Below are 25,889 nucleotides of genomic sequence, written 5' to 3'. Positions count from 1 at the left end.
AGTAGGTCACGGCTCAGGGGAGGCCGCCCTGCCTCTCCGCCAGCGGCGTCATCGCGCATGCGCGCGCCGGCGGCTTCAGCCTCCTGCCCCCCCCCCGGGGCGCATGCGCGGGGCCGAAGTAAACACTTCATTTCCCCACCCTTTCGCCCTCCCCCCCCGGCGCCGCTTCCCTACACAAAGCCAACCGCGCATGCGCCCTCTGCCACCCCGCACCTGCGTGCTTTCCCACTGCCGCCTCGCCCCTTCCCCAGGGCCTCTCACGCACGCGCAGTGGGCACGGCCTAGCACTGCGCGCAGGCGCCCTGAGGCGCCGCGGCCTCGCCCCTCCCCCCCGCGGGCCTTCCGAGCACGCGCAGTGGGCGCCCTTCCGCGTTTCACGCATGCGCCGTGGGCGGGCTCTCCCCTCCGCCGCCTGCCCGTTGCCTGCGGTAACTCCCTCGCCTCAGTCCGTTGTTCCCGCTCGAGCCGCGCGGTCCGGGCAGCGCGGGCGCTAGGCCGCGGAGGCCCGTGTCCTCCCTCGGCGCAGCGGCAGCAGCTCGGCCCCGCCGCCGGTGCTTCTGCGTGCCCCGGGCTGCGGGCGGAGCGGTGCCGACCGGTTGGGGCCGGTTCCCCGCGCAGGCGCAGGGCCCCGTAAACAGGAAGCGGCGGCGGCGGCGGCCCGGAGCGGCGGAGACAAAGAGGCGGCGGGGGGAAGGGGCGGTCGGTTTGGCCCGGCTCGGCCCGGCCTGGCGAGCGGGGGTCCTGGCGGCGGGCGGCAGGATGGTGCAGAAGGAGGGGCAGGCGGCGCTGGAGGAGCCCCAGGGCAGCCCCAACCCGGCCGGGGTGCCGGGCGCTCCCTTAGAGCCGGCGGGCGCCGCCGCGGGGCCGGTCGCGGGGGGCGAGGAGACCGACACGGAGACGGAGACGGCGCTGGGCTCCCGCCGCTTCCTCTGCGGCGTCGTGGAAGGTGAGCGCTCTGTTCGGGGGGGGGGGGGGGGGCGGCCTCCCTGGGAGACGCGGGAGGGGGGCGGTCCCTGCGCGGTCCTAATGCCCCCCCCCCCCCGGGCCCGTGCGGAGCCCGCTCTGCCAGGCGGGTCGTGCGCAGTTTTGGCCGGTGCTGCCTCCGCTAGAGAGGGCGGGGGGGGGAGGAAGGGGGGGAGGCGAGGCGGCTCTCGGGCGGGGCCCCTGCCCCCGGGCTGGCGCTGGGAGCTGCCGAGCAGGGAGTGCCCTTGGATGGCAGCTGCTTGGCCGGGCTGCGAGCAGGTCTGGCACCCCCTGCGGGCCCACCAGCACTAACGGAGGCTGAGGCCGTGCGGTGGCTCGCTTGTTAGTACGTGTCTGAAGGGGGAGGTGGGGGAGGGAGAGAGCAGAGCTACTGTGCGATTATCCCAGCTGTACACGCTCTTCCTGCGTGCCAGAGGCTCAGTTTCCTGGGCAGGGAATAGGTGATTCCACAGACATCTGCTCTGGTATTAAGCACTCCCTTGTTCTCCCTACGACTGTGTTGTAGCTTGCCATTTTAATTGCAGTTTAGAACAGGCCTCCTCTGTCTGCTGGTGTATTTGTGGCATTAAAATGTTTAAATTGTTGCAGAAGCTGTAAAATAAAGGGACTCTTCTTGCGTTTCTCAGTAACTGCAGAACGTATTTGCATTTCTGACAAATTGCTTAAGGTAGATGCTTGAAAGCCAGAAAGAAAGAATGGTTTATTTTCTGCATAATAGTTGGCTTGGAATTATTCTAAATTTCTGCAGCTGGATTACTATTATTTTTAAACCTGTCATGATTCTCCAGTAGGAGAACAAAGCAGTTAACAGATGGAATGGTGAGTGAAACAGGCTATTTATCAAAGTCAGTATCTGCACTGCTTGCAGAATGCCTTTTGTTCATATATTAAAAAGAAAAGACCATTTGGCTGCAGCAAACGTCGCTGTGTTAGGTGCGCTATCCCCAATTAATGAGCTAATTCTTATCTTTTTTTTTTTTAAGCACTTATTTGGGCTTACATACAGTCAGTTTGGAGAGAGGTGTCTTGGCTTTGTTATTAAAGTAAAACTTTCTAAAGAAAGATGTCAGGTTGAAAGCTCTGGAGACTAGGATCAGTGAACAGATGTATGTATAGACAGTAGCAATGCAGTTTCTCAACTCTTCCCAATATACCCTGACTCTGGGATCAGCTGTTCGTTCAGGGATTATATCAGGACCACTGTGTTTAACGTAATCATTTTTACAGTCATTTTAATTAAATTATTTTGGTGCAACTGCTATGAAGATCGATGTTCTTGACCGTACTGCATGTAATATGAAGCAAGAAAATGGCCCCCACTCAAAGAAGCTTTCACTCTAGTATTAATATATGTACATAAAAAAGGATTATCAGAGCACAAAGCAAGAAGCAATTGTGGGTGAGATAAACAGTAGTGGGCGAAAATGGCAGTCTCTTAGCGACACACAGAAACTATGGGGATAAGCGGAAAAACAGGAATTAGCTTCAGAAATGAAGATAAATAGTTATATGTAGTGCAGCAGTTAAGACAGGAGCGATATGGTGTGATTAAAGCAATGAGTTGGAGAATCTAGATTTTCTTGCGGTAAAGGGGGGAGAATGGGCAAACATGGCAATAAGTGATGTTTCTGCCTTTTGTCAAGAGTGTGGAGAGTCTGGTTAAAAATGCTGGGTGTGCGCTCTAGGGGTGTAAAGAGCATATGACACATTGAATGCACCATTTTGGGAGCAATGAGACTTAATACTCCCGGATGTGAGGTTCTGGTGCTCTGGCTCCAGGACAACCTGGCATTTAGTGATGGGAGAGCAAGGTAACTGGGATGAAGTATTTGCAGGGATATGTTGAGTTTATATCAACTGAACACACAGTCATGAAGGAATAGTATAAAAACAAGTCAAATTTAGTTGGATAGAAAGATCAAAGTGCTGTCATCAGCCGATGACATCAGTAGTCTAGGAAGTGCCAGATGAAAATATAATTATTGTATCACTTCAGATTAGCGTATTCTCTTCAGTTTTCTGTTTAGTTGCTTTTTGTTCTCATCACTAGCTGAATGTGCTGTGAGGCATAGCTGATATTGATGAGGTGCCACAGTAATTCGTTCCCTTTTTTTGGTTGTGGAGCTCCCTTACACTGGCCCTGAACAGATTTGGGTGACTGGTGAAAATAAGGAATTTGTTCTGGTGAAATAACGTTGATGGTTTTCGTGCCTGGCAACTGCTCTCTTTTGTTTGCTCTCCCCTTTAACCATCCTCCATTTGTCACTTGGCAGGTTTAGTGAGTAGTAGTACTTGCTCAGGCTTGCCACATCGTGGCGCCAATTAGCCTAAGATCACTCTTTAGGAAACTAATTCTTAAAACTCGAGCCTGCTCTGAGCCGCTTAGAACGAACATTGTTCACTTAACAGGTAACTGAAATACTTGTTAATATATAGGAAATATTATATATAGGAAAATACATAGGAAACGCTTCAATTGCATCAGCTTTGAATTTTGAAAGATTGTAGGAGGTTTTTTTTTTTTTTGCCTCCTTAAAACCAAATGTTTGCAGATTTACGGTGGTGAATAGCTCTGGAAATCAAGAGATTGTCTGCCTTTGAACTGATGTTGTGTGGGGATTTGTGAGCTTTGTATATGAGTAGCATCGTTCGTCATTTAGAGCGGCTATGCTAATTGAAAACAAGAGCTTATTAAATTTCACTGTTATTTAGTCTTGGGTCTTTGCACAGGCTGCCAAACTGAAGCTTTATTTTGGATTGCCACTTGTGGTTGTGCTGTTTGCACATAAGTCTAAGTGAATTTACGTGAATAAGAGTGAATTGAGAGTGCTTTTTAAAGTTTTTAAAATTGCTTCCAGAATGGAAGGATGGGATTTAAAACCATAGGTAGTTAAAAAGTTAAAATTTCTGTAGAAGTACATGACTTTGTATATAGCCTATTCTAAAATTACCTGTGTAGATGCTTTTGTGTTATTATTCACAGACATAGTTTTAACTAGTGAAGATGTGAACATTGAGAAATAAAATTTAAGGAGCTTCCTAATGTGAATAAAAGGAATAAAATCCTATTTATTTTGTTTACTTGCACATGATTTAATTACACGTCATCTACCTCGATATGTATTTGCATACTGTGTGTATTTAGAATTATGCTCTGCATCACCAGTTAAGCCTTTTTGAACTGGTAAGTATTTTCAGAGTTCTTCAGTATTCCTGTTAAAATCAAATCTATTTTGTAGGTATCTGGAGTGATAATTTAAATAGGTTATGACTGTTCAGTCTACCCTTACAGTATTGCTGACTTGACTTGTGAAGGGCATCTGCTCAGGAATTCAGTTTGGATTCTGGGAACTTAATTGCTTCGGTGGCAAAAAATATCAGACCCTAGATCATAATACATAAGTTATAATTGCGTTTTAAATTTAGATCAGTTTAGGTTATTACGCTTTCCTAATGTTGTCTACCTGCTTTTTTTTCTTCCTGCTCTGGGAGGTTTTTTGATGAATGTAGCAGAAATAGCCTATTGGGGTAGAGGAAGAAAATGGTGGGTTACAATATAATGTTTCATGGAACAGGCATGATCTGACATCTAACTGGGCAATTCTAATCTTGTTTCCCATAGGATTTTATGGAAGACCTTGGGTTATGGAGCAGAGGAAAGAACTTTTTAGAAGGCAAGTCATGCTTCCTCTCACTGCAGTGCATTCCATCACAATATAATCATAATCTTCCACTTAGGTCTGAACAGACTTATTGTTCTAACCTAGAGCAGCTTTTTGTATATCATCTGTATTCTGGGGATTCATATTCACCTTTCCATCTTGCCTAACTGCTCTGAATTTTTCCAGTATCAGATGTACATAAAGTTACAGTGATTTAATAGTATAACACAATGCTGAATGAAGCAACAAAAAAAAAAGAAAAAAAGAAAAAACCCCTCGCAACTCGCACCCTAAGGATTAGATCAAGTAAAATGTAAAATGTCTGGATTTGTAGATTACTCTATCATTGAAGCCTTTTTTCTATGCTTACAGACTTCAGAAATGGGGACTAAATACATACCTGTATGCTCCAAAGGATGACTACAAGCACAGGATGTTCTGGCGAGAAATGTACTCTGTGGAAGAAGCAGGTAACTGCTTTTATTTCCCCTCTGCATTTTCTATAAGCAGCTTTTGAATGAATTGGTCGCTGTTACATGTGCTTGTCTGTTTAATCACAGTAGCCAGTTCTAAAGGTGAATCGTGAGACCTGTTCTGAATACCCTGCAGCTATATTTAATGGAGCTTTTGGTACAAGCGTGGATTTACTTCTTTTAAATACAGCTCTACAGATGATTTCTATGGCTTTTAAGACTGTCTTCTGGGTTTTACTATTTTCCATGAAAGAGTTGCTTGGAATTATCCCTCTAGCTCTTGATCATCTGGGCCATATTGCAAAGTAGAAATGATCCCTTAAAAAAAGGGGGGGCATGCTTCTCTCTCTCTCTCCCTCTCTCTCCCTCTTTCTCTATGTGATTCATTAAGTGCTTGCCTCAGTGAGGAGAGTACCAGTAGAGAATGCAGGCTTCTGACTATTTAGTCAAACATAAAGATCTGTGTAAGCTGCTGTGAGGCTTTTTATCCACCTCTGGCTTTTACAGGATATATGGTGTTTTACTAGCCTGTGGGATTATCATTTTCCTTGAGTGAGGGGAAACATGATACCTTCTTGAAATTAAATAATCCCTCTTGGAGGCCACTTTGAATCATTGCAGAAGTATAATCTAAAGTATACTGCAAGCTTATTGCCAGTAACAACAAAAGTGGTTAAATATTCTAAAAATAATTGTCTTCATTAATTGTGTAGAGCATTAAATTTCAAGTTTGTTTCTTAAAGCAACTACTTCTGCCCAGTGATGTTAAAAACATCCTTTTCCCTGTGTCCTGAGCTTGTGTCCCGTACAAAAAGTATATGAACCGATGTCATGCAGGATTGTGCATTGGATTGTGTCACACACACTAAGAGACAAATGGAAAAAATGAGTAATAGTTTTAGAGCAGTTGATGTGCATGCTACAAAAGCAGACCGCATCCATATTTGTCACGCATCGAAATCGAGAGAATGTTTGTGTCTCTAAAATTTGGGAAATAGAAAATAGGAATGCCAGGACAGTTAATATATTCTTTTTGGTGTCACTTCTGAGAACTCTTGAGAATATTTTGGTGTTCCTTGCTGCATTAGTTTCTAGGAGTTCCAGCAGATACCTTGATCTTTATTGCATTTGTTTGTTTGTTTATAGGTTTTTTTGGTTTATGGGGGAAAAGGCATCTTCTTTTTACAACTTGCGTATAATGGCATCTTAGTTTTTTATTGTTGAACCCTTCTGAAATATTTGAATTTGATTTCTAGAGCAGCTAATGACTCTAATATCAGCTGCACGAGAACATGAAATAGAATTCATCTATGCAATCTCACCTGGACTTGACATCACTTTCTCAAATCCTAAAGAAGTATCCACATTGAAACGCAAGCTGGACCAAGTAAGCGCTACGTGAACTTACTAGAGTTGCAATGCTACTTGAGCTAAAAATATCAGTGTTTGGCTCACTCTGAGATTTTTACTAGCCGCTTTAATATGTTCAGTGTCAGCGTTATTGCGGACGCCTTTGTGAGCAGTACGAATGGGTACGTTCCGAAGAAACAAACGTTCAGGTCGCATTGTACAAATGGTTGGTGATCATCTAGATAAATAAGTAGTCTGATCTCATACCACTTTCTGGAGGCTATTCTTGTGAGTTTTGTCTCCAAAGTATGTTATGGCCTGGAGCTAAGGTGCGTTTCCAAAGCAAGAACTCTTGTGCACAGTAAATGCCTTTGGAGGCAGACCTGACATGCATGTACTGCTTTGTTCTCATAATTAACTCCTGTCCTTTGTCCAAAAGCTGTTAGAGTGAGCTCTTTTCCAGCTGTCTGTCTGGTGAGATCAACTTTGGTTTGCAAAAACTGGAACAGATTGCCAGTGTTTAGAGGCACTTTTGAGAAGAGCAGAGTGGTGGGTCAGAGACAGGCATTCGTTGCGTGTAGATGCCAAAGCCCATCTAGCTGCTTCTACCCTCTCTCCTCGGTTCCTGTAGTTTCCCTTTCTTGGAGAGGATTTTGAATTTGCAGTCTGCACTGTGGAAATGGAAGTATTCCAGCATGCAACTTTCATGCTCTGGCACTGCACGCTCAGTAAGATACTGTGCATTTGCTTAGACTTTCGTATAGATATGATAAACTTTAGGCTACACATTTATAAACTGAATAATGATTCCTCAAATGAAATGGCTCTGATTTTTGAGATGTTTGATCCTTTTATAAAGGCAAGGTAGCTTTAGAATTGTCTATGGTTCTCTTTTTAAAGTAAAATTTTTTTTCCTCTTGTCTCTATATTAGGTTTCCCAGTTTGGCTGCAGATCTTTTGCACTGCTGTTTGATGATATTGATCACAACATGTGTGCAGCAGACAAAGAAGTTTTCAGTTCCTTTGCTCATGCACAGGTCTCAATCACAAATGAAATTTACCAGTATCTAGGAGAACCAGACACGTTCCTGTTCTGTCCTACAGGTGAAACAACATGAATAGTTCAGTTAAATCTTAACATAAGCGAGGGGGGCTTTTATCTTATTGGTTCCGAGGTTGGTGTAATATATTATCACTGCTTTAAGGAGTGTTTTGGGTAGTTTGGAGGAACTGGCTTATGAAGAAAATTCAAGTAATTATACCTAGAGGCTATACCGGATATACATGTCTCCGAGAGGCTTAATGCCTGGTTAGGAAAGCAGCTCTATAGAATGACTTGGGCAGTTTGAACTAGAAACTAGGTTAAACGAAGACTCCTATTTTGTTTGTACCAAAGTCTGTGTATTTCTCGATTTCTTACCTGGCTAGCTATTAGTGCCTTAGAATTTTCTTAAAGTAGAGTTACAGCACTTACTGTGATCGCTTTTTCCATTGTTTTTAATAAGATTACCCATTTTCACTAGTCACTGAGTTACTTTTTGAATGTCTTGGAAGATCACGCAACTCTCACCCAGCTCTGTGGTGGTGGGTTTGTGGGTGGTGGGTTGGTTGGTTGTTTTTTTTTTTTTTTTTTTTTTTTTTTAAATTGTGAGCTTCCTCTCATATCACTGAGTGTTGCATTGTAAGGAAGAGTATGAGCATCTTCAGTGGTGTGGATTGATGCAAGCAAAATCTAGTTGAGGAGCAATGTTGTTATCGTTCTTACTACTTTCATCTCCTTATGTTGCAGTAGTTCAGTTCTGTTTCAGAATTCATCTTTAAGTTCAAAAAACCGCATCTTCTGGTTTTAATCTTTTTAGCTATTTACACTCTGTAATCAGTCCTAGGGTTTCTAGTTGTCTTTCATATTGTCTGCTGTAGCCTGGACTTCTGTTTATGGGATTTATTATGCTTTCTCTTTCCAAGTTATGATATTTGTCTGACTTTAATCCTTTCCTTTCTCTCTAATCTTTATTCTAAGGAGCATTAATATAAATATTCTTTTAAATTTTACTTGAGACTTTTTGGTCTTTTTTGACTAATTATACTGAGGTTTCTCTTTTCAAAGAATAGTATTTCCTCAACATTGAGGAGTGGTCCGACTTTCTCCCCTGTCGTTCCAACTTTTAGTTGTATTGTTGTCTAAATGTCACAGGCTAGATGATGCTACAGTTGTAACTGTATAAAACTAATTCAGTTAATTGAGTGTTACTTACGACAAATTGTAAAACAGATTCTCCTCTCTTGTACTTTTGGGCTAGATGGTGAATAAGCAATTAGCAAGTGTTTTCCCTGTTTAAGAAGTAAATTTAGCCTTCTGACCATAGAACAGCTTGGGAAGGGTGACTGGAGAACGGAGGCGGAGATTTATAACAACAGAATTAGGTGTATTGAACTAACAGATGGCAGGTTGAAAGCAAAAGAAGATACTTAGCATGATATATTTACACTGAAAAATCCTTGCCCCGCGATGACGTTCAAGTTATAAATATCTATGTGTTCATGGAACAATGGGCTGTGTTTTCACCTGTATGCATCTTTCTGCTAGTAGTAACTTTCTTTTTCCCTATGCAGAGTACTGTGGCACTTTCTGCTATCCAAATGTTGCCCAGTCTCCTTATTTACGGACTGTAGGAGAAAAGCTGCTTCCTGGCATTGATGTCTTATGGACAGGTAAAAACAGTGTTCTTTGAATTCAGTTACAGTGTCAATATTGTTTATCATACCTATTCAGTAAGTAAACTGCCCTACTACTTCTTGTGTGTGGGAATGACTCTTCAAATATATGTAAAGCCTTCTGCTTATCCTATTTCATTCTTAGGTCCGAAAGTTGTATCCAAAGACATTCCAGTAGAGTCCATTGAAGAAGTTTCAAAGATCATCAGGAGAGCGCCAGTCATCTGGGATAACATTCACGCTAATGATTATGATCAAAAGAGGCTTTTTCTTGGGCCTTACAAAGGTCGATCAACTGAGCTCATCCCTCGACTGAAGGGAGTTCTGACCAATCCAAACTGTGAATTTGAAGCCAATTATGTTGCTATTCACACACTTGCAACGTGGTACAAATCTAACATGAATGGAGTGAGAAAAGATGTGGTGATGAGTAAGTATGCATAACTGTGCTGGGACACATGTTTAAGCATGTAAGTCATAGTGCTTTCTAATTATTCTAACTTTTCCTCTACCAACTATTTTTAAAATCACTTAGCATTTTCTGTCCTCTAGGTATGGGATAGTTGCCTGAGAGATAACAAGCGACCAAGTTGTTTTGTTGACTTCTCGAGTAGTATCTGTGGCACGTACTGTTGGAGAATTGCTTAGTCTTGAGATGTATCTGCAGTTGTGTGGAAAGTGCTCTCAGCAAACAGTTTTGAATGGCATGAATTCAACATAAGTGTCCGTGAATTTCACTTAATTGGGATAGAAGCAATTCAGATCAAAAGGGATGCTGAATGCCAGTTTATCGAGTCTGTGCACTGTTTCTGTGCTGACCTTGGTGACCATAGTTTTGTTGCGTGTAATTAGGATGTAATGCCTTGCCCTTTTGAAGTAATGCTGTCGGATAGTTCCTGGTTGCCTTGTCTAACGTGTCATTTCTATGTTAAATGAAACTTGAGTGATAACTTTTTTCAACTTGTCTCTGTAGCTGATACTGAAGACAGTACAGTTTCCATCCAGATTAAACTGGAAAATGAGGGGAGTGATGAAGACATTGAAACAGATGTTCTTTACAGCCCACAAATGGCTCTGAAGTTGGCCTTAACAGAATGGCTGCAGGAGTTTGGGGTACCTCAGCAATACAGCAGTGAGTTGGATTTGGTTTCATTTTGGTGTTCATAGAAGAATGTGACTAAATGCAAGACTTGCATTTAGACTAAAACTATTGTACGGATCCCAGTAATTTGTATACTTTTCAAGTGGAAGTATTTTCCATCTTTCTTCTTGGGGGGAAACCTTAAAAGCGTGACATTCTGTGATGTGTGTAGTGCCTTGATTGATTAGCAGAAACAACTTTGAAGTATGACCCTTGGTGCTTCCAATACAAGAAAGAAAAGAGTCTGTGGATCTTGCTTGTCTCAGTTGTTATTAGGCTTTCATGGGTCTTGAGAGAATGTTGGTATAGAGGAATTTTTTTTGTGAAGTGGATGTTTGATTACTATAAACATTAGTGGTGCCCCAGAGGATGTCCATGTTCTCCAGTTGTTTTCACCTGGGTTTATTTTTCTGAGTTTCTGCCTACAGAAACCAGTTCTTACCACCATTTGTACACCCTTGTTCTTGTAGCGCTGGGAGCTTGGGATCTGAAGTAGAGTCTGTTTCAGTCCAATGTGGGTTTGGGCTGGTCAATTTGCTCTTCTTTGATAATTGCTAGTGAAATGGAAGAACCTTTTCTTCCTGCCCCCCAACTCTGTTCGTTTGTAGTTATCACCTTTGAATAATATCTGCAGGATTTGAAACCTTACTGCAGTTGAGTTTTAGAAAAAACACTGAGTGAGGAGCACTGGTTAAGCTATCATCATTCTTCATTTCCTTACCTCCCCCAGGTTAAAGACACTTTTGCTATGGAAGTAATTAAGCATGTATGCTTTTATTTTGAAATGCACCCTGTATCCAAATAAAGCTTTGCCAGGTCAGTTAATTGGGAGGAAAAAGGTTAACCTTGAAAGCTTTTTATTCTGGTGTCGTAGTTGGAAATGCTGCTGGAAGTGTGCAAGTGTTAAATAACTTCCTTTAGCTTTTTTTCCCCTCATCTTTGCTTATCAGTTATGTGGAGGGGGAACTTGACAAAATGCAAAGCCTGTCATTAAAACTACAGTGACAGAAGTAAACCGGCAAAGTAGCAAAAGGGAGATACGCTTGGCAGCAGATTCAGATCAATGACTTCTGCAAATCATGGATGAATGGTAGTTGGCAGATATTGAAAACTTTAAACTTGTTTCTTCTTATTCTCAGGTAGGCAAGTGGCCCACAGTGGTGCTAAAACTACAGTAGGGGATGTAGGGCCTCTGGTGGCACCTTCCTCTTTAAATGCAGCAACTGTGGTTACCACAGTTTACCAAGAACCCATCATGAGTCAGGGGGCAGCACTGAGCAGTGAGTCCCCAGCCTTGGTAAAGGAGGAAGAGAAGAAGCAGTCTGATGAGGAACCAATGGACATGGTGGTGGAAAAACAAGATGACACAGACAAGAATGCTAATCAGATACTGACGGATATCACTGAAGCAAAGATGACAGAGGAGTTAAAACCAATGGATACTGATAAGGAGAGCATAGTTGAATCTAAGTCCCCAGAGATGTCTATGCAGGAAGACTCTGGTAGTGACATTGCCCCTATGCAGACTGATGAGCAAATAAATAAAGAACAGTTTGTGCCTGGGCCAAATGAAAAGCCTCTCTACACAGTGGAACCAGTGACTTTAGAGGATTTGCAGCTTCTTGCTGACTTGTTTTACCTTCCCTATGAACATGGGCCCAAAGGTGCACAGATGCTGAGAGAATTCCAGTGGCTCAGAGCAAATAGCAGTGTTGTCAGTGTTAACTGCAAAGGAAAGGATGCTGAAAAAGTGAGTGTGCCCTAACCTTTTTTTTTCTTTTTTAAATCATTAAATCGTGAACAATGTTTTAATCTATTGTCTGTGATGAAGACTGGTATTTCATTTCCTAGAAGCTGATGGGTGGTGTATAATTAACCACGGGTCGCGATAACTTTCGTTCTTCTTGTGGAATCCACTTTGTTAAGCCCTGTAGTGCCGTGTAGCTATTGAAAGCAGCCTAGTGTCTGCATCTGACAAGTGATTCACATGCTGGCCTCCCCTGTTGTAACAACAGTAGAGAATACCCATGAGTATGGTATGGTAGTCCATGCTGGTAAAATGAAATACAGAATTGTATAGCCTTCCTTTTGGAAGGCTTGGTCTTGTGTTTGATCTTGTGAATGTTTTGCCTCCCTCTGTAGATAGAAGAATGGCGTAACCGAGCAGCCAAATTTGAAGAGATGTGCAGCTTGGTCATGGGAATGTTCACTCGCCTCTCCAATTGTGCCAACAGGACAATCCTTTATGACATGTACTCCTACGTCTGGGATATCAAGAGTATTATGTCAATGGTGAAATCTTTTGTGCAGTGGTTAGGTAGGTGCATTGGGAGCCATTATAATGCCAGATAGTGGTTTTTTTTTTTGTTTGTTTTTTTAATTAGCCCACGAGGAAAACAAAGTACTAGGCAAACGTGTTTTCTTGGACACAGGGTCTGGTTTGACCCTCTTTTAAAGGTTTTCCTGTCTCGCTATTTGAAGCGATGCTTCCTGTGAATTTGCTTTCGTATTATAAGTGACCTCTGCTGGATGCTTAAGATTGGAGACCTTGATTTTTCTTCTTGGGCTAATGAAACTTGAATCTCATCTGACACGTAAGTGTTGACTTTAACTTACTCTGACTGAATGCACACTGGACTATACCACGTAGCTCCTTGGATACCCTGGTATAAGATTGGAAATGACACTACGAAATGTGACTGCATCAGCCATCTGCTGCTTGCTCTGTCTTGATAACATTATTGCTGTCTTTAACAGAACAATTGCAGAAGCGACCTCTCAATGGGCCTGGCCAAGAGGAAGCCGATCCTCCCAGCCCTGTGCGCATGCGAGCTTTAGCGTAAGGCTATTCTGGTGCAAAATTACTTCCTTTAAGCACTTCCAAATGGCTTTTTTTATTAATTATTTAATTTTTTGGCAAGGGGTGGAAATTTTGGAGCTCTCTAGACAGATTTAGTCTGAGACTTGATCAGATCTTGAAACGTTTTTTCATTTTTTTTCTTTTTCTTTTTTCTTTTTTCTTTTTTTTTTTTTTTTTTAAATGGAAGATTTTTGGGGGATCCTAAGTTGACAGACAGCACCAGCATGGCCTGGGTTATTCTAGTGACTTCATTTCACTTTCAGGTTTCAATCCAACTGTAAGGAATATGCTGTGGACTTGCTTGACATACACAGCAGGCAGCAACGCTGATGGTCTCACGTCACGCTTTTTGTAGCTGTCACAAACCTCACAGTGGCTAACCATTACACAGCCTTGGTCTAGTTCTAGTGTTTGGATTGTCTTTAAATCATACTCTTAAACGCTGTCAGGCTTAAATAGTCATGTCACATAGGGATAGAGAAGACCTGCTAAGTCATCAAGTCAATCCCTGCTCTACAACTTGAGTGTTTTGTGCTGATTAAATATCTGATCCCTATATATGTATGGTTGATTTAAAAAAAAAAAAAAAAAAAAGAGCTTTTAGGACTGCGTTCTGCAAAACACAGGGAAGAAAACTAGCTTGGGAACAAAACTTAGTAGCGTTGTAGAATATTAACATCTCTGCCTAGTGCTGTCTAAAAGGTTTAGTTTGTGTATTTTTAAGAGCAGTATAACAAACTCCCCCGACTTGCCGCTATTGTTGTGCGTTGACATTTAACCAGAAAGAATGCTCTCTTGTTTTGCTAACTTTATCTGTTCAAAAATCCAGGCCAAAACTTTCTACAGGGGACACTGATTCTGGTAATCTCTAAATACTGAAGGCCCAACTTAAGCCTTCATCTTGGAATTGCTGAACGACCTACTGCTTTCCCTGATTTCAGCCGAAACTGTTTTCAAAGTCACCGTTGGGTCCAAGTCTTCAATACACCAAATATTTGGAGTGGTTCACGTTAGAAGCCAACAATGTAAATTGTAGCTCTGTTAAGAGTGCCAGAGTTCTGTTCCAGTACTCAGGCTGACATTAGATAGTTGCAAATTTCATTTTCAGAGTTTTTTACGTGTGCAGTTTAATAGCCTTATGCTAATTATGCTTTTGTGAGAGATGTTTTGACCTTTAGCTTGCATTTTATAACTAGTGTAAATGCATACAGAGCAACGATATCTGATAAAAGACAACATTATATAAAGTTAAGAATGTTACAAATCCAAACAAATGAGTTTTCAGAACGGTGTGCTCAATGGTCCACTGAAAGTTCATTTTCTTAACCTCTCCTCCCAAGTCCAGCTAGCATTCAGTCCCTTAAATTAGTGTGGCTGTACAGTACTATGGATTACTAATGACTTCTATTGTCTTCTTCCCCATTGTGTACAGATGGGAGAATCCTCAGCACAAGTTTCTACTGCTATTGGATGGACAGCGCCAGATGTTCACAGCGCGTCGTCATTAATTAATTAAAATGGAAAGGTTTTGTCTGTGAGGCAGTTCAGATAGATTAGCTGTGCAATAGGCATGAACTGAAGTCACATTTGCGCAGCGACTAAGGCATTAACAATGTTTTTCATTTATACAGCTCTTCATTCACGCAGCTCTTTATTATAATAATTGGAAGTGCTAGTTAAGTTGTAGTCTCAAAGGAGAGACAGATGTTGTCTTCCAAGTTGCTGACTAAATCTCCTTGTGAAGGGTATCTTTTTACGTGAGAATTCTAAAATGTGGGAGCAAACCAAATTCAAATCCTGATGCTTGGATCATTTCTGAAATTTACTATATTTAGGGTAGTTTGTTTTTAAGAAGTATTCCTAAACTGTCATAAATGTCAAACTTGGCACGCTTTGGGACTCTCTGACTAGCACAACATACTTGTCTGTACTGATCTGAGACTGTTACTTGAACAGGAAGTAGATTGCTGTCCACAAAAGGAAAAGAGTATTTGCGCTGCTCATCTTGTCAGAAAACTAGGCAGGTAATGGAAATCTCCACTCGGGATGTTGCCTCTCAGAGGTGTCATTTATACTACTTGTTGTTAAAGGCTGTGATGCCCTACTAGTGGAACAGTATTAAAACTCAAACAGCTAATGGAAGTTTCTTCTGATGCCTAGTATAAACTAAAACTGAGCGCTTTAATGGGCCTTCTGCCCATTAGATCAATAGGAACTGTGGTGTATCTGATATGCTTGAGGAGGAAAAGTCAGGAAGCCAAAGAGCAAAGCCAGTATTATCTGTGGCCAACAGGGTGTACTAGTTAAACTGTAAATTAATTCCAGTTAACGCTACTTAGCTTTTAAACATTCCAGCAGCATTGTAATGGTATGGCCTGGATTGCACAAGTCTGTTCAGTCTCTTGCAAGAGTACCTTTTTGTACAGCTTTCCTGGCTGCCTTAACTGTTCCAGACTCTTTGCACTTATTGCCAGTCCTAGTTTTCTGACAAGATTTAAACAATCAGTACTAAAATGTGACTTCAGAAAGGTCCGTTTTTTTTCAAGGGGCTGTGATAATGGAATTTGTTTGGTCTTCGGCTGCTTAAATTTGCAACAGTAGCTATTGAGTCACGTGGCTCACGTTTTTGTGAACGAAACAAATGCTTCTGCCACAAATACACAAACAAAATAACGTACAGTCTGAGAAGCTTATGTAATTGTGCATGGCACCATTCTCATGCGCTCAAGTCTGGAATGAGGTGTGTTATCATAATCACCCCACCTATTCTTTGTTCATGAGCAAGAACACGAACAAAATGTTTAGTATGTGAACAAAAACTTGAATACTGCAGTTGGTGCATGGGCACAAAATTTTTACAAATCACACATTATTACAGCCTCCCCCAAAGCCCTGAATTATAGCTCAGTTAGAGATCTTTTTCCACAAGTGTGTGTTAGCTGTTTGGACATGTTAGACACCCAGGAAATCCCCCTTCTCGTAACGTTCTCCGCTTGGATCTGATCTCAACAGGGTGTCGTAGTCAATCTTCAGCACAGTTCTTAAGTGGAGACCAAGAACCCTGGGCCTTTAGAGGTGGTCTAGCAGGAGAGTTCCAGGTATCAATATGACTTCACAACTGAATGACATTTTCTTTGTTTTATGAGAAACCTTTTGTTGCACATCAAAGGTCTGGAAGGATTGGTCTGCCGAAGGCTTTCTGGTCCAAAGCCCATTAGCCTTACAGCTTGGTTTAAAATAATTTTCCTCCCCTTTCTACAGTAATTTCTCAAGGAGATGCTGCCTGTCCCACGCGCATGCGAAGCGCAGCGGCTTTAGTTGTACATTTCACATTGTTTCTTTGCAGGTCGCACAGCCTTTTTATCTGCGCCCGCAATTGCACAATGCGCGCATGCTTGTCTGCCGATGGGAATTCCATGAGCAAAAGGGATAGCGATGCAAATTTTGGTTCCTCTCTGAAGCTATAATGCGTTTTACTGGAAAGGTTTCAATTGGGGAATAGCCTTAAATTTGTTTATACCATGTGCGAATTTGTTCATGGATTTTTCAAGTGCTATACTTTTCCCCCCTCACAGGTGCTCTGCGCGCAGCAAATTGAATCAGCGCATTGCTTTTGGGATAAAGCGTCTCCTCTGGCCAGTTAACCCTCTTCAGACCAAACCTTTCCTCCTGACATTCTGTGTTCTTATACAGAGACAGTGTAGATATGATTGGTAAAAGTACGTTAAAGCAGATAAGATTAACAGACTCAATGTGCTGTTTCAGTTCTATATTTTAAAAACACCAATTGGATATTTTCTATTCAGATGAGGTCTTTGCATTTGTAAAGCATACCAACCCCACCTTCTTCTGGGGTGCCTGCAGTAGCAAATGTTAATTTGGGAGTCTGCAGCGCACACCCGAGAGTGATGGGTTTTGTTGTTCATATGTTCATATTGAATGTTTTGTTTTCACAGCGCTTGCTGCCTATTGATGGGGCAAATGACCTCTTTTTTCAACCACCTCCACTAACGCCTACTTCCAAAGTGTACACCATACGACCCTACTTTCCTAAAGATGAGGTAACTGCTTTTGACACTTGCATTTATTGTTAATGATGCGTTTCCTTTTGTGGCAACGCCATGGCTACTACTGAGTCCCGTCATCCCCTAAGAAAACAGATGTCCCAACATCTTGCACAAGGCACAAACAGCAAGCTTCGCTGAAAACAGAGGTTATGACTTGCGTATGGTTCAACAACTTACTGTGCAATAGTATAGTTGCATCTACATCTTGATTCCCAGTTCCTCTTTTTTAATCTGTGAGCCCCGTCCCTGTTTCTGAAAGGCAAATTAAAACTGTTCAGTGCAGGTAGTGCTATTCTTGTAGTGCAGTCACATGCAATACGTTAACCTTAGGGGCTGTGTGCGTTCACTCAGTGATTATTCTGATAGCTAATGGTATTCTCAGAGCTATATGGGCAGAACTTTAGCTGTTGCCTGTAGCGTATGTGTTTGAATTAATATTGCATCCCAAAATGTCGTTGTAAGATGCGGTAGTAATTGCCCACGCTAATAATTCAGCCATGCTTATTTTATTACTTACATTTGTAAACTTCAGTCTCATTTTGGAATGATCATTATCAGGTATGTTTTGGAGAGACCGATGCTTTCACACCGTTAATTCTGTATTAATCTTTACTGATAAGGAGTGTTGTTTGGTTTTTTTAACCTCTGTCCCCGAATAGGTCTGGAGTGCAACTTCACTTACACTTTCTTAGCAAGAGGATACTTTAACCCCATACCAACAATTAGCAAACACCCTTCATGAGTACAAATTTAAACAATGAAAGGATTAACGTGGCTTGAACTTTGAGATGAAATGTTTCATTAGAATTTCTGCAAACTCAGCCTAGATACTAAGGTTTCAAATGATTCTCAACTTTGAAGCCCATCAGAAACACAAGACTATTGTGTGAAGACATGTCCTTTACCTGCTAGTTTTAAGCTAGCTTTGTTGTGTGCTGTTCTGTTCATCTCTTAATGTAGGACTGTGCCTGAGCTGGTTTGTTCTTTCATAGGTAATGAAACTGGTATTTCTAAGCCACTTAAGCAATTGGTGATACATACTTTATGACTAAATAATTTGGTTGTATCTTCTGAGAAGGAGTCTGCTTTTTATGAAAGGAAGCTGGAGACATGCCAAATGGAAAGTTGTTTTGATGAAATGTGTAGCCTTTCTTGTTTAAAATGTGACTTCTTAGAAGTTTACTGTTTAAAGAGAGTCAGCTGCTGTGGCTGAAGGGCAATAAAAGCCTTTTTTCCTGAAGAAATCCATCAGGATGCATCTGTCCTTTGCTTTAGTTATATAGGAAGCAGGTCTACTCAAATGTTAGACACTTGAAAAAGAGACTTGATATCAAGTGTATTGATATTCACTGAGCATTTTGTAACCGACCATCAAGATTAATACTTTGTCATTATGACGTGCCTGAAGTTGATCTCCAGCCTATCTTTCCTGGCCATTGCACTTCAGTACAGCATTTCTGATAGGCAGCTTTTATTTTAAGAGCTAATTTTGAAGGCAGGGAAGGAGAGGGACATTCTTATTGATGTATACTTTTGTTCCATGTAAATTAAATGCCTACCAGTACTTGGTTACAGTAGAGAGACTAGTGAAATCTGTCCAAAACAGAGTTGTTAACTTTTGGGTTTGACTGTTGTTGCCTTGTGAACGAGAAAAACATCTCTTCTCTCTTCTTAGGCATCTGTATATAAGATCTGCAGAGAAATGTATGCTGATGGAGCTGATCAGCCCTTCCATAGTTTACCAGACTTAATTGGAGACAAGTATGTATTAAGAATGAATGACAAGAGACCTGATAGAGGTGGTTCTGAAGGATGAAGTCCTAATGTTATATTTAATTTGAATAAGAAATGCTGGGGGCAGGGGGTGGCTTTGAATTTAAAAAAAAAAAAAAGAAAAGAGAGGAAAACCTGCCCCCTGTAGCCGTTAAGAAATGGGTTTTTTGATTTTTGAAAGATATCATTAACAGCTATATCTCAGTTTGTGCTTCAGTCACCTGCTGTGAAGTGTTAGCAAAAAGATACAGCTGAAACCTCTATTATGAAACCTGTTCACAATATTCTATTTGAGATCTCATGAAAGTATCTTATCGTATGAGTGTCCGTAATCGTCAGCCATGGTTATCCTTTGTTCTTTTTCCAAGTTAGCTTTTTTTTTTCAAATAATTACGTGTTTATGAGGACCTTTCTGCCAGCCAGCTGCCTGAGTTTTGTCTGTAATACGTGCTATGTATTACCTGTGCAAACATTTAAAAAGAAGCAGCAGTGACAAGTGAGTTGAGGTTAAAAACAATATAGAAAACAGATTAAATTCATTGAGCTGTAGCATGAACTTGTTGGGCGTTTGTTGTCTTGCAAATGTTTTATTAAGATAAACTTTGCAAAGAAGCTGCCTTGTGAGTGACAGGAATATGGGTAAGAAGAGATTAGCACCTGATATCAAAAAAGGAAAGAGAAAACAGGAGAACAGGGAGATGGTGGCAGGAGAGAAACTGAGAGCAGAAGGTGAAGGAAGTTTGTCTGCCTAGTGAGTTAGAAGAGCTGTGTGTATAGAATTAAGTTGTGGCAACCTGAACTGCTGATGTTGCTCATCTCTTAAGTTGTGATGACTGATTAGTCTGTTCATTACTGCTTTCTAGAAACCAATTCCATTACTGGAGGGCTCTGTTGCTTCTTTGGATGACCCCAGAGTTTCCTCTAGGGTGTCTGAAAAGCGTATTTGTTCAAAGTGACCTTCTTTTGACTGAATTTGGGCGCTTGTTTCTGCAGGTTAGTGGGAGGTCTGCTCACCCTCAGCCTGGATTACTGCTTCGTCTTGGAAGACGAGGATGGCATATGCGGCTATGCTTTGGGAACAGTTGATGTGACTCCCTTCATTAAGAAATGCAAAATGTCTTGGATCCCTTTCATGCAAGAAAAATATACTAAACCTAACAGTGACAAGGAGCTCTCTGAAGCAGAGGTTAGTATACCCATGAGGGCAGAATTGCGATGCATGTTTTGGGGTTTTCTCCACTTAGCCTTTTGGCACTATAAAAGAAAGTAAAGAACCCTCATTAACTGCTCAGAAGTCATTGTCATTGAAGATCAGGAAAGGAAAAGTGTTTTTCACAGAATAGGATGGGTTGGGTTTGCTTTATGTACTTATTACCTCTTGATAATTGTAGTCTCTGCTTTGATTTGAAAGCTCCCACTTCACTCATTTCAGATCATTTGATCCACATTGCTGACTTCTAATACACTTGAATTGTTCTCTAGTGCACTTAGTACATCTTGAGGCCCAAATTCCATAGGATAAATAAATCTCTTTGTGAAACACAGCATAAATCAAGTGCTCTGACTACCGTGTCGTACTGTTGTGAGCCTGTCTTATAGTTTTTTTTTTTCCAGGTTCCTGTCAGGGAAGTTTAATAGGTGCTTTTCCCGAGGCTAGCTGCTGATCACAAGAAATGAATACATTGTCTCTGATATTGGGCTGCTCCATAGCCCACCTTACCTTTCCCTTCTAAACTGTTTTCTTTATCTTGCAGCTCTTCTGTAGTTACAAAAAGCAGTTGTCATCTTTTCTGTAGTGCTTGAAACCAGAATGGCTAGCTTTGAGTGTTTGCTGTACTTGTTACCAGCTGTGATAAAGAAAGGCTTAGAGGGACAGGTTTCACTGTAAATCTGAAGTGGCTCAAGCAGCTTGAAGTAGTAGCTTTGAACAGAGACCTGATCTCTCATTGCAAGGGTTTAGGAGATGGCAATTTATAGATTTGGGGGGGATTGTATTTAAACTTGATCTGCAAAATGTATGGGTTGCTGATGTTACGGATCCTTGCTTTTGATACTGTGATAGAAGTCCAAAGTTTTGACTGTTATGACCACGGCTTTCATCTATACAAGAAGCAAAGTTAGGTGGCTTGCTTACTTGAGCCAGTGCCCTGGAAAAGTTTTGAAATTCAATAATCAACAGGGAGAATGACTTGAGTGTATTTCAAGTAGTAGGTTTTGTCCGCAGTGTGTTATCTCACTTGACTGTTCCATTCCCATGCGAGTTGCATGAAGTTAACATCTGATGTTGTACTCCAAAGATGTTTTTGGGTGATTATGGTAGCCTTTAGTGATCCACAAGGCTAGTCTCAACCCAGAGACAAATTTGTCTTTGTCAGAGCAAATTGTTCAAGATGATTGTTCTATGAGCAACAGAGATGGTTTCCAGGCTGCTGTAAGCTGAAGAATACATGTGGAAGGATAGGATACTTGCAATTAAAACTGTCTAAGTGAAATGCAAGGGTAAAGAATATCCAAGCATAAACTCTTTGTTACTAGATCAGTGTAAAAAGAAGACTTGGACTACCTTGTTTTTTTGACTTATGGGTGTTCTCACTTGAAGTGTGGGTCGTTGAGAAGCCATGCAAAGAATCTTGTATTCCTCCTTTGACAGTTGGACAAACTTCCATAGTCCGCCTTTCGTTTGGCGTACAGACAGCCAGTCAGCAGGTAGGGAACAAAGGAACTATTGGAGGTGTAGTTGAAAAGCATATTGATTGAGATGCATGTTCCCTGAGCAAAGCAGACTCTCTTAAGAAAGCTGAAAGACGATGAAAAGCTGAATAATGATTAACTGTCTGTTTCCCATATTCTTTTCAGAAAATAATGCTAAGCTTCCATGAAGAGCAAGAAGTACTGCCAGAATCGTTTCTTGCCAACTTCCCATCACTGATAAAGATTGATATCCACAAAAAAGTGACAGATCCAAGTGTGGCGAAAAGTATGATGGCGTGCCTGCTCTCTTCTCTAAAGGCTAATGGTAAACTTCTTGCACTTGAAATTATTTGTTTCCTCAGTACGTATTAGCTTTGTGATGTTAGGCACGCTTGGGATGGTTAATACCAACATGTTTTGTATTTGCATATCAGCCTGAGATATTTGATTCTTGTCATAGTTGGCATCTTAGATTATTTAGGTAAATAATTATAAAATGCTCTTACATAGCTAACTCTTCTGCTACTGTCTTCTGTAAAAGGTAGCTTTTTGCTTTAGCTATTATCTCGCAAGTTAGAAAATAGGAAGAACTGTGGGAGCGATTTGGCAGTGAGAGTACACCTTTTTGCATTTTGAACAACATGCACATGTTTGTTTCCCCTGCTGGCTGTGGCAATGATGCTTTTTCTTACGAGACAGTATGCCCTGGTGAATAACTACCAAGGCCTTCAATATGGGGAGACACTTGACTGTCTGCCTTACTGCACACCTGAGGTTCGCAGTTGCCCTGCACGATTCCATGCCTTCTTGTAGCGCTGTTTTCTGAGCTGACACCCGAGTTCCAGTATGCTTATACGGGAAATAAAAGATGTGTAGAGAGAGATGGTTTGTTGAGACTGACAAGATGACATCTGCCTTATGCAGTCCCTTTAGGAGATGGTCAGCTATGTTGTCATAAATCTGGTCTCTTTTTGGCCCTAACTGTGCTTCACGTAGTTAGCCATTCCATCCGTGGAATTGGATCAGTGATTTCATTGGGTTTAAATGTTGAAATAGATGAGGTCTCTCTCTGTAGCCTGTGCTTTTTATAACTCTTCTCCCACACTGTTGTTTCTTTCTTTTCCCTCTTCAGGCTCCCGTGGGGCTTTTTGTGAAGTGAGACCAGACGATAAAAGGATTCTGGAATTTTACAGCAAGCTGGGTTGTTTTGAAATAGCTAAAATGGAGGGATTTCCAAAGGATGTTGTTATCCTTGGAAGAAGCCTGTGAAGTGCTTGACAGCAAACTGTTCCAGTACTGTAGTCCCTTAACAGCTGGGCAGGTAGTGGTGGAGATCTTCATATGGTCTAGCTGCACAAAGCCAGCGATAAGCCAGCTTGGTAGAAGGGGCTATGCGAAAATCACCCATCACACGTTCGGACTGCAATTTGTTGGAAGAGGATAATGCTGCTGAAAACACTGTTTTGATAAAGAGAAACCTTATCCTCTCCTGGTCTTGTGTGACGTGCCAAGGAATCTTGCATGGGCTATAACTTCTTGGAGGACTCCCTCTCAGTCAGCAATGTGGTTGATGGCAGTTCTGTGTTCAGGCGTTGACACAACAGTGGTCTCTATCAGAAGTATCTATAACGATGCAGTTTTGTTTCTCTGTCATAAAGGGGGATGTGCAACTGGGAGTTGCAGAAATAGGAGGGATTACTTGTGTCAATCAGCAGATTTAAAGATAAGTAGCTACAGTTCTATTTTTGGCTATCTTTATGCTTGTTGATAAAGCAATGACCTGTTGTCACTTCTAATGACCATTGGTTCAAGCTTTGTGCTTTGTTAGGGACAAATGTGCAGTGGTCTGTGGCAGAAGTCACTTAATGAAAAACTTGTAAATTTCAGTGTATATAAACTTAACTGTATGCTGACTAACTTTTTGTTTACCGGTTTTTGTAACTTTTTTTCTTTTGAAAAGTGAAATGGTTTAGGTCCAAGATGGCACTTTTGAATAATGTAAAACTACAGTGGAGCGTGAATCTGTCATCAGCACTGACCTTTTTTACTGTGCCTCATATCCAGGGCTAGAAACTGACCATTGTGAGTAAGGGGTGCCGATCTCTTGGGATCGATCCTTCAGATGGCAGTTTGTTGTCTTGCAAGGCTGCCACTGCTTGAGGCTATCATCATTTTCCTGGGACTGAAACAGCAATTCACGGGGTGGTCTGCAAAACCTGTTAATTTTGGTGGCATTCGCACATAATTGTGGATGGAAGAAGGTGAGTGGGAGAGAGCTGGCCCATAGTTGGGATTTGTCCTTGGAACAGTCTGTGTTTCAAAGCCTGTTCATACTAGTTTGATTAAATCAGGGTCTTCAAATCCTGCACATTTGTATCAGATAACTTTTCTAGAAGAAATGCCACAATAAGCACATTTTTACACATTTAAATGGTTACCTACTTTTAAATGTTCCAAGAGTTTAATGTTTTTACCCAGGTCTGACATGTTTGGCTATGTGATGGAGTCAGCATGGTATGGAATCTGGTAGTGAGGTAGTTGCATCATTTGTGAAATTGGTATTCTACAAAAGTCCCACTGTCCCAGAGTTGTAATTGGCCAATGATATACACCTTGCAGTACCTTGCTCCTTTCACCTGCTGCCATCAACTGTGTTTTTCTTCCTTTTTAAATCTCCTAGTTTTTTTTTTTTTTTTCCAATGGTGCACAAGGGAAGTTCAGTTCCTTATATAAGCTTCCAGCTGCATAGGCTTTGAAGAAGTTATACAACCTATAATGAATGGCATTAAGACCGCAGTAATGTTGTCTGCGACCTGCGTTTGGCCTTCTGGTGCAGTCACATGCAGGATTTTTTTTTCCTTTGCAGAATGTGAACAATTTTTTTTTAATGCGGTAGCGAAGTATTTAAGTTGAAACAAGTTCATTTCATTTTTAGAGAGAGGTACGGGGTTGTGCTATTGAATTTCATGTAAGTCAGAGCTGAATGCCACTAGTTTTTATACAGCTTTGAGTGCATGTTGAGTAGCTGATACCTTGGTTTATCAGGTGGGAAAGTTTTTTGTTTCTTCATGGATACCAGAGTCAACTTGTTTTATCTGGATTCATAGCATTACAGCATAGGATGCTTGTGGCCTTATTTCTTGGCTTTTAAGGAGTTGCCACATTTTCTCTTCCTATGACTTTGTTACTATAGAAATTAATTGTATAAACCTATGGAATGTCAGGCCAATACCATCATTCTAGGATTGTAAAGTGATATGTTGACATATCTTTCATGGTTATGAATTTTCATTAAGGTCGGAATGCCACTTTCATTAATCTGTTTTTAGATCAACAGTATCTGTAGCAGAAAAAAATGACCTGTAAAACTGTATTTGAAGACCATGCAAGAAATAGAATAAAAATTGAGAAGTGAATGTAAATAAGAAAAGCGTATTTTGTGTATGAGGTTCCTGAATCAGAAGTGGCTCAACAGTGCATGTAGCGTGCTCTGTGTTGGGTGCCCCCAGGATCAACTGCCAGAGAAACTTGTCTCTAGTTCTGATAGCACAGCGTTACATGGCAGACGCTTATCTGCTCTGATACCTTTCATAGGTGGGCATTCAATGACCCTTCAGAAATACTGTCCTCTCTGCCCTCCGAAAGAAAATCTTGGTTGTAATCACAGTCACTTTTCTTGTTGGCCCGTATGTGAGCAGCACTAGTTAAAAGGTGATCTTCAGTGTCTGGTAAAGCCCATGTGAACTTTGTTGCAGCAGCATTCGTTTCCCCTCCCACACTCTTCCTTTCTTACCAGCTGCTGGATTTAAAGGACCACTGGAACTTGAAAGAAGCTGGCAGAAGGAGAAGTGAGAAGTATTTTGAGGGATGGTCATACAGTGTGTGAGGGGTAAACGTGGTAGCTCCGCAGTCTGACCTCAGTTGCACATCCACAGCATCTGAGGAGTATTTAAGTTAAAAAGCTAAACACTTGAATAGCTAAAGAAAGTAGCCTCCTATTTAGAATAATTATAGCCAAGGAAGATGGATGGATTAGGCTCAATAACTGCAGCTTTTTTCCTAAATTTGGTTCACAAAATTGGCTTTAACATCCATCCACCTGCTGTAGAAGTATGTTGGCTATTTAATTCAGAAGCTTATATTGGCCTTCCTATCCTGGTAAATGCGCCCTAT

General features: G+C 41.5%; 1 protein-coding gene across 1 annotated transcript; it reads left to right on the top strand.

Moving 5' to 3' along the window:
* Positions 1-390: 390 nt before the first annotated feature.
* Positions 391-25,151, top strand: OGA (O-GlcNAcase). Its single transcript, XM_068949840.1, has 16 exons — positions 391-946; positions 4,607-4,658; positions 5,019-5,116; positions 6,376-6,506; positions 7,402-7,573; positions 9,083-9,181; positions 9,330-9,614; positions 10,158-10,316; positions 11,465-12,075; positions 12,468-12,642; positions 16,198-16,283; positions 17,142-17,246; positions 18,928-19,013; positions 20,019-20,211; positions 21,882-22,041; positions 22,849-25,151. Exons 1-16 carry the CDS (start codon positions 760-762, stop codon positions 22,983-22,985), a joined length of 2,736 nt encoding a protein of 911 aa, XP_068805941.1. The 5' UTR covers positions 391-759; the 3' UTR covers positions 22,986-25,151.
* The last annotated feature ends 738 nt before the right edge of the window (positions 25,152-25,889 follow it).

This window comes from Struthio camelus, chromosome 7 (genome assembly GCF_040807025.1).
Source record: "Struthio camelus isolate bStrCam1 chromosome 7, bStrCam1.hap1, whole genome shotgun sequence".
NCBI classification, from domain to species: Eukaryota; Metazoa; Chordata; class Aves; order Struthioniformes; family Struthionidae; genus Struthio; species Struthio camelus.
The sequence above is the reverse complement of the archived record's forward strand: the minus strand, read 5'-3'. Positions and strand labels throughout refer to the sequence as shown.